This window comes from Cariama cristata, unplaced genomic scaffold (genome assembly GCF_000690535.1).
Source record: "Cariama cristata isolate BGI_N322 unplaced genomic scaffold, ASM69053v1 scaffold30782, whole genome shotgun sequence".
Classification (NCBI taxonomy): domain Eukaryota; kingdom Metazoa; phylum Chordata; class Aves; order Cariamiformes; family Cariamidae; genus Cariama; species Cariama cristata.
Genome location: NW_009604877.1, coordinates 27,276 through 42,376, shown reverse-complemented (window position 1 = coordinate 42,376; position 15,101 = coordinate 27,276). Strand labels below are relative to the sequence as shown.

Genomic DNA, 15,101 nt, shown 5'->3' with positions numbered 1-15,101 from the left:
AAATGAGAAATACCCTAGTCCTGTGGGAAGCAAAAGTTTGAGGTCTGGCTTACAATGAAACTGCTAGAGATCCTGGTCGGGATTGATAGGGAGTCACTTAAGGCTGTATATGTAGCCGGTATAGTCTTTTTAAGTTGTGTGTCTGTTACCTGAGGAAGCTAAGATTGGAGGCCGAGACTATGGTGCTTACAGGATTATTTGTAATTCATTTAAATTGCTGTGTGTACTTTTAGAAAGAACTTTTTAGATATAGGTTAGAAGTCTAACTTTGCTTAATTCTTTATTTTTTTCAATTATGTATCTAAATCTGTGTTTATCAGGTTTGTTAATCAGAAGCTTTTTTTTTTTTTTCCATGTTGTAGATGTCCAAGTCTTCAACAGCATCAAAAATGTCATCCCAAGAGGAAATACTGAGTGATGGGCGGTTTAGCTGTGTTACTAGGGATCCCAGATTTTGGGAGATGCCTGAAAAAGAACGTAAAATCAAGATTGACAAACGATTCCGAGCTATGTTTCATGACAAGAAATTTAAGCTGAAATATACAGTGGATAAAAGAGGTCGCCCTGTTAACTATACTTCTACAGAGAATCTCAGGAAATTTTATGCCCTGTCAGAATCTGACTCTGATCATTCAGAAAATGATAGTAAAGAACATACTGAAAAGAAAAAAAAGAAAAAAAAAGCTAAACCTAAAGGAGAAGCAGATTCTGCAAAACTGCTTGTGGATGGTCTCTCTAGGGAGGAGAGCAAAATAAACAGACGAGGGGTGGACCAAACATGTGAAACAGTGACAAAGCTAGATGACCTTAAAAATGAAGGACAAAAAATTACATCTAAATTCAACTTGAAAGAGGACTCTAAGAAAACTGGAACAGAAATTGATCGCTCTCGGGGAAATAAGGGCATTTTACATAGAGAGGAAAACAAGCAAGGAGATGCATCAGGAGGAAGATCAATTTCAATTCAAAACAAGGAAAAGTCTTCACAACAAAGTGGTACTAAATTGGTTAAAGCTCCCAGGAGGGACTGTTTCCTAGGAGGAAAAATAAAAGAATCAGGTTAGTTATTCAAATAACAAGTAGAATTTGGCTATGTTTACTTGGGTATCGTTGCTTTTGTTTTATCAGTTTTATGCATTTATGTTTTGCAAGATCAGTCATGAAATAGCTGACTGACTCTGATTCAGCGTTGCTTAAGAATTGCTGGAGCTGAAATTGTTGGTTAGTTAGAAAAGTAAAATGTATAGGAGCATACACGCTACTGTATTTATCAATTGGAACTGCAAGTACAAGGTCTGATACCATGAAGGCTTCAGCATATCGATGCTTGTTGGCTGAAAGCGTAAGGATGGCAGCATCAAGCCAGTAATATTAGACAGCATTAGAGAGAAGAGGTGACTTGAAGAAAAACTTTCTTTATATTGCCTGTGCATGCGTATTGCCAATGTTATTGAAATCTAATTCCTACCTGTTGACTCTATACATATGAGTAGAGTAACAGAATAATATTTCATTAGAGTTTGAGATTGATAATACAATTGTGTGCCTAAAGAGTGATTAGATTAGATTAGACAAGATGAAGAGGCAATGCTGATGATTTATGTTGTGTGGACTTCCTTGATGTAATTTGTTCTTGCATCGTTACACATTTCAGGGGTTCTGTAAATCTGTATGAAGAAAACTTGAGGTTTTTTCTTCACTGTAAAGGATCATATATAATTCCAACATAAAAATAGATATCTAATGTTTATCTTTCAGTGACTCTATGCAGAGACACTTGTGACCAAAGTGACATTAGTAAAAATGAATTAGAGAAAAAAATTTCTGCAAGTGATGCTTTTGAGCATGCAGAATCGGAAGAAGAGGAGCCAGAAGATGATGGGGAAATGAGCGAGGAAGAGGAGCCAGAAGATGATGAGGAAACAGGCGAAGAAGATAATGATTCAGAAGATGAAGAAAGTGATAGTGGGCCTGACCTAGCTAGAGGCATAGGGAACATCGAAACAAGCTCAGAGGATGATGAGGATTTAAATGAACTATTTCCAAGGGAGCCAGAAATAGAGCATTCGTGGCGTGAGCTGGATAAAGATGCACCTCGTGGAGATGAGGTAACAATACTTTTCATGTGAAAAGTTGCTACATTACAAACTCTGAAATGTACACTGTTATGAGTTCATTATAGATCTCCATCTATGAAACGGTTTGTGAAAGTATTTTTTATAAAGGTTTTTCAGCCTTTTAGGTACAGAATGCAAGTGATGATGAAATTGGCTGAGAATGAGAGACTTGCAATATTCACTGGTGTCTCCCCTTCCCTCTAAGTAGAGGGTTACCTATAGGTAGATAAGCTGTCTACAGGTGAAAGAACAAACAGAATTGAGTTTTTCAGAAATTCCAGAATTTAAATAGTACTGCTTTTGTTTCCTACTGATTTTTTTCACTTTAATTTTTTAACTTGTGCTTTAAGAAATTAAGAAATCATTAGGCAGTGAAGTAGGACTTTAAAACTGAGCACAGTTAGCATATAAGAAATCACAGTACTCTAGTGCTGTTATAATACTGTGATACAAGTTGCTATTGTGACTAACCCTATGACGATGACAAAATCGTAAGTGCTGATGTTGTAACTGCAGTCCTAAATCTGTAATTGGTGCAGTCCATTCTGGGGTGCTTCGCTATATATGCCCTTTTTATCTGCTCTGGTGATTGCTGCTTCTGACCTTTGCTAGGTTAAGTAATTCAAACTCTTGAGGAAAATGCTGCTTTCATTTTCTCAGCAATTTGTTACTGTGATTTTCACCAAAGATAGCTAGAGTTGTGTATTCCCCATAGCGATCAAGAATTAAACTTATGAATTTTATATCCTTTTTTTCTTCTCTCTGTTCAGATTACAAGTAGATTGGCAGTTTGTAATATGGATTGGGATAGGTTGAAGGCTAAGGACTTGCTGGCTCTATTTAATTCTTTCACACCCAAAGGAGGAACGGTATTTTCTGTTAAGGTAAGACCTGATTTCTAAAAGGAGTACTGGCTTTTACTGTAAAAAAACCCACCACCAAACCAAAACCAAAAAAACGCCCACAAAGTAAGACAATTCTGTGGAGAATGAAAAGAGATACTAACACGATAAATGAGAAACTGTGTTGCAAATTAACTTGCTGTGTTAGAAATAAACATGTGATGCTTTTCAGCAATGGGCACATATTTGGTAGAGTTCTATCCTGAAGCTGTTAACTTCTTGTGTTTATGAGGTTGACTCTAAGTGCTGTTTTTCTGAGACTAATAGTGAAGTTCTCACAGTCTAGTAGGGGGAGACTACATTTCCTTGGCTAGTTTAATTTTTAGTGGCCTTTATGGTAGATAGCCCAACCTTAAATCTGGCTATTTCTAAATGCCTGCCAACCCCTTTTACCATTGCACAACACTTCTTGTTTTTCACTACTTTTGAGTTATTAGTGAACTGGTTGAATTCTGATCAGTTAAGTTATATTTTCCATTTTTAGTATCTGCCTCCAGCTTTCTGAGAAATGTTAGTCAAATACCCCTTTCTGAAAAGGGCCACAGTGAAATGAACAAAGTCAAGGTTCCTGTTGTTCTTCGTCTGTCTCAAAATATTCTCATTCCTAACAGGCAGTTTGTTTATTCTACTATCTTTTCTGTAAATTAAAATTAAGAGGTTATTAAACTTTATGGAATTGATGCCTTTACTGATTTTAGATTAAAAAACCCCATGAAGTCTAAAAGGCTTGGTGAGATATTTTTTCTTTGTTGGTGTACCTTATGCCACTACAATTAAAAATTTACTTTTGTGTTGTTGTGTTTGCAGATTTATCCTTCAGAGTTTGGAAAAGAGAGATTGAAAGAGGAAGAACAAAAAGGACCTGTGGAACTATTCGATCTTCCAGAGAATGCCACAGAGAATGACGGGTATTAACTTTAACTTCTAATGGGAGATATAATACGTCTAATTCTCAGTGAAAATCCTGATCAACTCCTGTTTCCAGAAGTTCATATGTGGAAGTCTCCTGTGGATGCCTTAATTTTATAGCTTTTTCAAGGGATGTTTTACAGCTGTCCCTGGTTCATTGTCAATGCATTGAATAAATGCATTATGCTGAAACTTGAGCAGATTTGCTTGTTGATAAGTGAGTGCAAAATTTCTGTTATGTAGCTCATTGGAATAATAAATGGAACAAATGTCTGGAGAGCTTAACGTGGCATTTCTCCTCTACATATTGCCATTCATGCAGTAAACTCCCTTTGTTGCTTACTGTCAAAATTTTTGTCTGTGTAATCAACAGAGACCTTAACTTAGGCCAAGAATTCCGAGACTGACATTTCTTGAGTGCTTCTACAGCAGCCCTGGCTTACTAGGCTGAGCTCATCAGGCCTACCATTGTCCAGACTTTTTCAGGCGTGTCTGTCTTTTTTTTTTTTTTTTTTTTTCTCCCCTTTTGTTCTGCTTGGAAATCTTGTCTATATGGAACTTGAGAGGTTTTGCTTTTATATTTTTCCAGAATTTCCAGATGTTTGGCAGCCTGACTGGGACCACTTTTGTATAATACATCCCGCTGGACTGCCCTATATTTGGAAAATCTGGATGCTTCTAAAATAAGTGCAGATCCTTTTGAAGAAAGTCTGTAGTGCATCAGGGAAGTGTGTGATGAACTTGCAGTGCATTCTGAAGTCAGCTTCAGTGCATGCATCATGATGCATCCTGAAGCGTTACATTTAACTGCTTAGTGGGCTCTAGAGCATCTGGAATACAACAAACAGAAATCCAGATATCCCAGAGGTACCGCAGTGATACCTGTGCATTTACACTTTATATTCAGGGGACAGGACTTCAGCCCTGCAATCTCTCTCCTGCATCCTTCCACCAATTCATCCACTTCTCAGTCTCTTTTCTGCTTTTCTTTTTCTCTTGCTGTCATCTTCTGTGACACCACCGCCACCTGTGCTCCCCAAGTTAGCATCCTGATTCCTTTCCTCAACCACACGGCTTTCTTACCGCTTCTACACTGCCTCTCTCTAGCATGAGGACCTGCAATCCTGTCCGTACAGTCTCCCAGCTTCTCTTACGTTCTTAATGTGTACCCTTACTTATGTATGAACATCCCTTTCATCAACCTTGTTAAGAGCCAGGATAATTGCAAAGAACTTGATAGGAACTCTTAAATGTTGCCTTCTGTGCCCTGCACAGAGGCGTACAGAGATGCTGCTCTGTGCCCTTCACAGGGACTCAAACCTTACAATGCCTGTGGGAAGCAGAGTCAGATACAGAAAGTGTACACTTAGTAAAACTGTGTGAATTAGCCTTTTTATTTACTTAAGTAAAACTGGATAGCTACTGGTGAAACTCCATGCTGTTTAACATCTAATCTTATTATAAGATTAGGAGAGTGTTTGAATGGTACATATTGTTAATGAGTTGAATTAAAATATTTTGCAAATGAAAAGTTGTTAAAGCCAGCTCACTTGATTGTGGTGTTTTCCACTTTTCCAGGCTTTATAGGGAAAAACTACGGGAGTATCAATTTAAGCGACTGAAATACTTCTATGCAGTTGTAGAATGTGATTCTCCTGAAACAGCCAATAAAATTTATGAGGAGTGTGATGGACTGGAATTTGAAAGTAGCTGTTCTTTTATAGACCTGAGGTAACTCCAGTGGTGACTTTTTAACATGTTGGGCTGGGGAAGGGAGGGAGAATTAAAGCCAATTTAAAATAATTTGGAGTAAACTATATTGGTTTTATTCTGTAACCAAAATGAGATATGTAACTAAATAGGCATCCAGTGAGTTGTTAGATTTCGCTTTGATTATTTTTTCTTCTTTTTGAGCATTTTTACTGGAATATGGAAAGTTTGAGAAGATCTCTGCATAGAGAGATTGTTCTCACAGAGGTCAGGTAAAATGTTCTGGTTGCATCTTCAACCTTTTGGTACAATTAAGTAAAGTGGTAGGAGTTAGAAAACACAATAACATACTACTGCTGCTTTTTTTTTTTTTTTCCTTTTTCTTTTCTTTCCCCAGGGGTCCAGAAGTGGCTCTTTGTCAGGATTGCTTACCACAGGGCAAGAATATTGCTGCTGTTGTCATGAAGCTGCAATAGATTACTATGCTAGCCCTTGTGAATGAACTGGAAGCTCTAATATTTGAAAAGTCATGTTTGGGAAAGAAAGATTTTTAAATTCTAGTTGTGCTTTATTGTTAGTGTTTCCTTTTGTTATTAAAAAGCTTTATAGTCTGAGTAGAAGAGAGGTTACTAAATCATAATAAGTTTTGACAGAAGCTGGCTTTGCTGGGGCCAGTGTTATAGGCACTCTTGGAAGTCAGTGAAAGATAAGTTTTTTGCTTTGAATTATTTTCTAGAGGAACTTAGTTCATTTGCTTTGGGCCACTTTGGAGGAGGAGATCTCTGCCAAATAAGCATGTAACTTTTCATGCTTTTAAACATAGAAAGATAACGTTTTACAACAGACACAGCTGTTTAAAGTTCTCCAATGCTTTTCCTAATCTTCTACTTTGTTAAATTTTAATGTTGTATTAATCAGATTATATTTACAGTAATTTAAAAAAAAGCCCAAGTAATTTCTTGTGTAGCGTACAAAGGGTTGTTTTTTTAATCTAACTTCTTCCGTTGTTACCATGACTTCAGTCTCTTTAACATTTTTTTTTTTGGTACTAATTGTATTGTTAAAGATGTACTAGGCTTTCCTAAAATATTTTTAATTTTTTTATTTATCTGTTTCCAAATTCTATTTTAGTCACTTTTTTTCTTTTGAATTTTTAATATTAAGCTTCCTGAAAAGAAGATTCTTAAAACAAACTAAAATACCCCAAAACCCACCCCTGACCCTGCTAATACCAGACTGAAAGTTGTTTAGTTTACTTCCCCAACATGGTGGCGTTCTGCATTGAAAACCTGTGGAATAGCTGTGCAGAAGCCAGACAGTTAATCTTACATGTGTGGAGTACTTGTCCATTTCTTTTGTTTCCTTTTCAAGCTTACCAACTTTTTATTTTAGCAAATTCTTTTGTGCTGATGTACCATACTCATGAAAAGCTTAGACTGTTTATACTATGAAATTTCTCAGTGTATTTGAATAATAACATGTTTTATTTGCCTTTGAGATTTATTCCAGATAACGTTACATTTGATGATAAGCCAAAAGATGTAGCCTCAGAAGTGAACATAGCTGTATATAAGCCAAAGTACTTCACATCTGCTGCTATGGGAACATCAAAGGTATCTTTACAGTGTTTTTATAATGTTTTTCTAATTTGTTTAGTTTTATTGTCAGCTTATAAATTATTTAAGTAGTGGAGAAAAGATTCCTGATTATCTTCACGATTTCAAAATAAAGACATCGAACATACAAAAAGATGTAAGCATGTTACGGAGCCACAAGTTGCAACCCTATAAATAAGCTCGAGTTTTGGATTTTAAAAGAGATTGGGCTTCTTTGCTACAAATTAAATACAACATTTTGACCTCATTGTACCTCTGTTACAAGTTGCAAATGGAATTACTTTGTTATTCACAGTTAAATCTTCTAATTTGCCTAAAACGGATATTAGTACGTAGCTCAATAAGAGCCCTTTTGGTGGTAGTGCTAGGCTTGAACGATTGGTTCCCCTCCTTGTTGCTCTTCATTCCTAATCTGTCTTATGTGACAGCCAAAACTCCCATCTAGCCCTGAAGTGAACTGGGCTGGAGAAATGATTAGTTCAGAAATGAGTAATTTCTACTGGGTTATTTTTTAGTCAGATCTGTTTCACCTTCTGGTTGAGGGTGCAGTTGCGCAAACACTTTCATTGTCCCCATTGCAATCCATTCGTGATTCCAGGAATGAGTTGCTGCTGCAAGAGGAAAGGAGAGGAGTTGGTGGCTGCTTCAACACCAGTATCTGCTGCCACAAAGGAAATTGGGCTTGCAGAGATTTTTGTTGTGTGACCTGCTGCTACAGAACTCTTCAGTGCATGAGGAGACTTCTTCATTCTTTCATGTAGTTAAAACTCCTTGAAACTCATTGTAGAACAAATTTCAAAAAGTTGTAATTAAATTTTAGTAAATGGTTATTATAGCTAATTGTAGAGAACAGTAGTAACAGGTTTACATTTGCTTCTTAAGTGGAAGGTATCGAATAATTTTCCCTAAAAGGACAGAGTTACAATGTTTAATTTTAGTGTTTCAGCTTCTACAAGTGGCATTCTTGTTTTTAAGGTAGATATCACGTGGGATGAGACAGATCATGAACGAGTAATGTCACTTAGCAGAACTTTTAAAAAAGAGGAACTTCTTGACATGGATTTTCAAGCTTATTTGGCTTCGTCTAGTGAAGAAGAGGAAGAACAGCAGCAAGGTACTTACGTTAATAAATGATGTCTACAAAGTCATTAGTTACAGTGTTTTGAACAAAAGTTATTTAAATATATAAATTCCATATCTTTAGAATGTCATCTTTTACAGGGATGATATTATGCATGTATGAAAGCTGTGGTCAGGTTCTACTATGAAAATCACCTACCTTTCCTTCAGAGCTAACCATCTCCAAAAGTGGCATATACTTTCTTTTTGTGTGTGAGACCTAAAGGCGGAGGGAAGTTAGTGGTGAGCATGTTGGTATTTTTTGTTCACTCTTTTCAATTAGGAAATAAATAGATTGATGACAGAACATTGACAGATGCTAAAAAAATTTTAAGTTATGCATGTTAACATGGAAGTTGTAGAGTTCTTTAAATTTACTGGAACTTGACATTACTTCTTTGTTTGTTTGAGTTAAATATACTTCTCCAGTGTTCTTTATACCTGCTAAGAAAACACATGTACAAGTTTTCAAAATGGTATCTCTAAAGCCACAGTTGAGATTGATTATGCAAACCTGATTTTGGTTCTCCAGATAAATAATATCACTAGTATGACCCTAAAATTACTACATTCTCTTTGAAGACAAAGTACATTAGCTGAATTTGGAGTTACAGCTTGCTTAGAAGATTTGTCAGTGAGAGTTTGACTTAAGTATTATCACCCTAGCTTTAAAACACCTTACTGGTTTTCATTTCTGTACTGCAAAATCTCTTTACGTGGTGTAACTCATGTTTGATTAAACCAAGTATAATGATTATAATTCGAGTGATTTCAAGTAGCAAGATCACAGGTGATTCAAATAGTGGCATATTTTCTTTATTGCTGATATGACAAATCTGTTAAAGAAAAGTTGCTTTTCATCATACATTTGAATGATTTATGTCGAGAATGTGGTAGCTATTCTGTTCATTCAGTGCTGAATGAAGATCCGCTGCCTTTCGGTGGAGTAACACTGATCAAAAATTACCAAATAGTGGGTGATTAGGAGGTGTCCTAATGATTGAGCCCCTGAATAGCTGCTTTCTCAATAGGAGCTTGCACCTCTTGAGTGTAAAATAATTTTCTTCTCTTTTTTTTTTTTTCTTTTTTTCTTTTCTCCTACCCCTCTCTTTTTTTCAGGGTACCTTAACATTTCTTTGTCAAGTTTGGCAACACCTACTTTAATCTCTTCGTTTCTGAGATTAAATTATTTTCAATAGAACTGGAGTTGCTTCCTTTTCAGGGGAAGAGTCCTAGTTTGAAATGTGAAGTGGTTAGTGACTAAATGAATTGGGTACAGTGCTCACTGCGGAAATCTATTTATAGGTTAATGTAGTGTTTTGTCCTCTTCATGGTCCTCTATACACATACTGAAGTCTCTGCACGGCAAGGAGATATTGAAGATGCTGCCCTAAGACTGTTGGAGTGGCCTAGGCAGGGTGTTGAATGCACTCCAGACCTTAGAAGGTCCTGAGGGAGATGTAGGTTGTACAGAGCTGCTTCACTACAGCAGTAGCTCTTCTTGTGTAACCAGGGGGATGTGAATGGCAGTGGAGAAAAGCTGTGCTATGGGCCTTCTGCGACTCCTAAGCTATACGTCTTAAGTAGTGAGGGGAAAGGTAAGCAGCAGAACATACTTAAGGGAACTTTAGAGCGTAGTAGTAACATCTTTCAAATGCTTTTTGATTCATGTGCTTCTCAAAATACAAAGACAATGTCATCTAACTTTGTAAGGTATGTAAATCTTCTGTATATGGTGCACCAACACGTAAATTCCTGAATTACCTTCCTTGTTTTCACTCTAAAATTCAGTCTGCTCTTACTAATATATATAGCCTATTACAAGGCAAGGAAAATGTCATTAAGCCTTAATTAGGTCTTTCAAACAGATGTTAAAATTGATTTATGCTGCATTAAAGCAGGTTGTTGCAATCAGAGATGAATTCGGAGCATACAAAGAACATGACGGATTTTTCTGGTTATAGAGTTGGGAAATCTTTTGGCAGCAAACTCAGCTTGGCAATATCTTACAGGGTTAATGTCCATTTGTTTCTCATCTTACATAAAAAGGCACTTAAAAACTGCACCTCTGAGCTTTAGTTTCTCTAGTAAGGCATAGTAAAGTATCTAAATGGGAGCAGTAGATGCAGAGGAAAGCATTTCCATCTTACTATTAAGTACAAGACTGCTGCTATGTTAAAGAATCGCATCCGTGATAGGGTGGTGATGAAAGCTAACGTCTATAAGTGGGCAACACTTCAGAAATTTTGAAAAGTAAACTTCTGTTGCTAGGAATGAAAAGAAATTGACCTTAAGTAGTCTTATCACACTAATAAATTTTAAAGCTGGAAATGTCTAGATTCTAATGATGTTTTGAAAAGTAAATTATTAATAGAGGAATTCTGTTGCCATGTCTTTAACATGTTCCTGACCTTTTATCCATTCAGTTATGTGATACAAAACAGGATTCCATCCGACAGGATTCCATCCAGTAGAATTATGTGGCACTGTGCACAAATGGGAAAAATCAATGTCAGCTGCTTGAATGGAAATGCAGAGTGTGATAAGAAGGAAAAAAATGCCCTGGACCTCTATTCATATTTTTTTAACTTATTAAAATGTTTTATTTATAAACAGGGTTTTGTTGGCCTGTTCTAATCTGTTTCTCATGGTATTTTTCAACTTAAAATATGTGTGTCATGAATGTTAGTATTACTGTTATACAACAGTTTCGTAATGTCAAGTATTTCAGTGACCTGGTATGTTGTGGTTCACAGCGCAAAGTATCTCCTTTATGTTGCTTCTGAATTTTCTGTTACTTGGATGCATTTGTTCCAGTTAGGAACCTTTTGTGGTATGTGTCAAATCCAGCCCATAATTTCTATTTTGACCATGAGCACCAGTGACTTAGTGTATGGCATTTTAAATGATGCTTCAAATTAAGCATTATGGCTTTTATGCCTAAGCTTTTGTTCTGTTTAATCTTTGCAAGATCAACATCTTTTCTGCTGTTCTGCTTTGCACAGCCACACAGAATGACAGAATGCCTGAATAACTAACTATATGACAAAATACTTTTATCAGTGTATTTTTATTTAGCTGTTCCTGATGGTATAATCACAGAATATCTTGAGTTGGAAGGGACCCACGAGGATCATTGAGCACAAGTCCTGACTCCGCACAGGACAACCTATAAGTCAAACCATATATCTAAGAGTTGTCCAAACAATTCTTGGACACTGACAGACTTGTATGGAGCTCTCCGTAGAACCGTGTTCTCCACAGGAGGAATTTGAACAGGGAGCACAGTCCCTTGTTGTATTGGGCTTCCAATACAAGACTCTGGAAAGACAGTAGATGTTTTGTTCTGTGCTGCTGCACCAGTGCCGGAGTTGTACAAGTACAGAGAAAGAAAATGTAGTTGTTGGGAAGGAGGAGTTGCTGGCTGGAGTTTTACTTTTTTTAATAATGCTGCTAATCTTATTTGTAGTGATTAATGTTAAATAAAATCAGACCACTTATTAAATATTTTTATGATTTTTTAATCAATTTGGGCACAACAACTATGACTATCTATATAAATTTAAATGCACCTTTAAGATTTTATCACATGACAGTACAGTCCTCCTTGCTGTTTTAAAAATGAACAGTATTCATATGTGTTTATATTTGCTAGAACTATTAAGGCAGGCTAAGAAGTGGAAGGTGAGAGAAGCAGAAGATGCAATTATTTAATATTGTCCCTGAATCCAATGGGTGTTTATAAAATGCATTGAACAGGATATTATTTGGCTTGGCTTCTGTCCCTTATTCCTCTGTAGCTTCTTTGGGTGCTCTTAGGCGTTACTGCTGCTTCAACAGTAACAAGGATCTGACTTTTTATATTTCTGTTGGGTTAGTTTTGGCATATTGCTAAAATACGTCCTAAGGAAATAAGCTAGCAAGAGGAGTTAGCAGTTTATGATTTAGCCAAACTTGTGTGGAATTTCACGGGACAGAATAAAACTACCACAACCTGGTTATTTTCTTTCTGTGAAGCATCAGGAGCTTGATACAACTGACACAGGTGTTGGAGACTTTTCCAAAGCATGTTTGCAGGAGCTTTTGTGTTGGGTTGGGTGTAATAAAAACCAAAAGGTGCTTGGAAGGCCAGGAACAAGGGTCATCTCAGCTTTCCTTCTAAAAAGTTCAAACGAGCTGTTGGAGGTGTCCAGTAACTTAGAACTGAGGAACACATCTGTGTCTGCTTTTGCAGGCCAGTGTGTCCATATTCAGAAATGACTAGGCAGGGTCCAGCTCCGATTGCCAGCACGTTAATCTTGGCTTACATCTGACTGGCTCAGAAGCATGGCTCTAGGAATGTCCAGTCACCTTTCATGCACAGCCAGGTGCTTAAAGGCTGCAAAAGAAGCCAGAATGTAATGCTTACCATTCACTTATTCTTAATCTGTCTGTTTGAATTCTCTTATTTCAGTATCTGTCTTCTCCCTGAAACATATTTTACAAAAAGATGTCTACTGTGATACCCTTTGAAAAAGCTTATTTTGATTACTGTGAATTCTAAATTTGTCCTTTTTTATTATCATTTGGATGAACTAATAGGATTTGCACAACTTCTTGTTCAGAGTCTGCTGAGAATGTGGGAAAGTGGGGTTAAAACCCAGAGTGTTTTGTCACTATTTTCTGGCTCAAGACTAAAGTCAGTGCAATAACCTCTACCTCTTACTTGCTTCTTGAACAATGGAGTATAGAGCTTTTTATCTTTCATTCTACAGATCTGCGTGCATTGTAGGGGTTTTTTGTGTGTTGCCTGAATTTGAGTAACTACCCTGGATAGAATTGAGACATGTTTAGTGCATTTTTATGGTATGGCCATCAGCGTCCAGATCAGTAGCTGAATTTTCTAGTGTGCTGTTACATTGTGAGGGGCAATTTTGTCTTTCCATGTTTAAAAGAAACGCAGTTTTACAGCAGACCTCTTGTCAAATGCTGTGTCTGCTATAATTTTTCTACTCTCTTTAGTTTGTAAAGCTGAGTTAAAACAAAAAAAAATAAAAAAAAATCATCTACTCAGCCATTGCAGGATAATCTTCTTAAACTAAGAATATGTCTTCAAAACACCGTAATTACAAGAACGTGATCTCAGCTAACACAGCTGCCAATCAGCAATGTAGTATATTGAGCCTCTACATTTGTTTATATTTGATGAATTACAGCTTTTAAAAACAAACAATCCCTACAAACTGTTGTATCAGAATGTTTCTGACCTGCCTCAGGATTTTAACTTTTTCCTTCTTAATTCTTTTAGCACTTCTGTTATTACTCTCCTTTGAAAACATTAAGAATATGCTTGTTTCTTATACTGTAAACTTCATCAGCTTTTGTCTTTTTTTCCTTCACAATTTAAGCTTTTTTGTCTTAATTGTATTTCTCTTGTAGTGCAGCTGTTAATGCACCAGAACTTTTTGTTCTCTTTGTGTGTTTTGTTCAGAAAGTCTTTGAACAAGCAATTACTGCCTTAATATTTGTCAGAAAGTGGTTCCTCATGTTGTGCAATTCAGCGTGATACTTGAAAGCTAGTGACAAGGATATTTGAACTCTGAACAAACTTTGAGAACGTATTCAGCTCATTTTCCTTTCTTACAGCTGCTGTCAAGTGTTCTTTATTTGCTTACAGAATGAAAAGGCTCTTAAGGGTTTTTTGAAGATAATGTTGAACATTTGACAAAAAAATATTTTTTTATCTAAATGAGAAAATATGATAATATGCATTTCCACTTAAATTTCTCCTACCAAAATTAGCAAAACCAGTCATAAATACAAATCAGTAGCCCTTACTTATCCAGGTCACATCCAGCATAGCTTTACTTCTCATTTCACGTGATACCAGGAAGAAGAAACAACAAAATGGCTTATTTTTCTTCTTGGTCTTCAAAACCGAATGCCTTTTGCTTGCTGCATGAGCAAATGCTTTCCTCTTAGGAGATCCCAGCTACTGATGAGGGAAGTGAAAAATCAGTTGCAGTTAACTGAACAGTAACGATTTCTGCTCCTAGCCAACAACTAGCTTCTTGCGGTGATGGGATGTGGAAGAGAACAATGTCGCACCTAAGTTTTAGCCAAAGACCAGAGGTCACTCTGTTAACTTGCAACTGCCATCTGTCTTTCTAGACACCAGTTATGCTCTCCATGCCACTTGGTACTGTAGGAAGCACGGCTTTACTGCTAATTTAGAGAGAAAAAAAAAAAAGGAACCTGTCCCAAACCTAGTTTTCTACAGTTCAAGGAGCTACCGCATCTTTAAAACCTTAAAAGCCTGTTCTCTGAAACAATTTTTAAAAAGCTTAATGTAAGTCACATTGTAATTGTGTTTTTCTGGAGGAAAAAAAAAGGAAAGAAAAAACCCATCTTTCCATCTGGCTTCATTTGTTAATTCAGCAAGTCACTGAAGATTAAGGCATTGAATAATTATCTCTCTTACAGAGTCTTGCAAGGTTTGTTAAAATATAGCACTGTAGTTTCAAAATGCTTTACACAACTGTTTTTTGAGATTTAGGTACTACTCTGCTGTAAGGGACTCTGAAAGTAACAATTTTTAAAAGCAGTGAAGGATGATGTGTCTGATCAGTGATTTCGTTTGCTGGAGAAATTTTCTTTTGTCTTTTCAGATATTATTCTTATTTCATGTAAGAATGGTGATTCTAAAACTGGTTACTCTTTGGGGGAATAATAGATGAAAATATTTTAGA

At 36.4% G+C, this 15,101-nt stretch overlaps 1 protein-coding gene across 1 annotated transcript in view; it reads left to right on the top strand.

The window, feature by feature from the left end:
* Window positions 1-362: 362 nt before the first annotated feature.
* ESF1 (ESF1, nucleolar pre-rRNA processing protein, homolog (S. cerevisiae)) overlaps window positions 363-15,101 on the top strand; it is a 30,561-nt gene continuing 15,822 nt past the window's right edge. Inside the window, exons 1-7 of the mRNA XM_009695766.1 lie at window positions 363-1,059; window positions 1,759-2,108; window positions 2,888-3,001; window positions 3,827-3,927; window positions 5,507-5,659; window positions 7,137-7,251; window positions 8,230-8,368. Coding sequence (XP_009694068.1) covers window positions 363-1,059; window positions 1,759-2,108; window positions 2,888-3,001; window positions 3,827-3,927; window positions 5,507-5,659; window positions 7,137-7,251; window positions 8,230-8,368 — 1,669 coding nt within the window. The remainder of the gene's footprint in view (window positions 1,060-1,758; window positions 2,109-2,887; window positions 3,002-3,826; window positions 3,928-5,506; window positions 5,660-7,136; window positions 7,252-8,229; window positions 8,369-15,101) is intronic.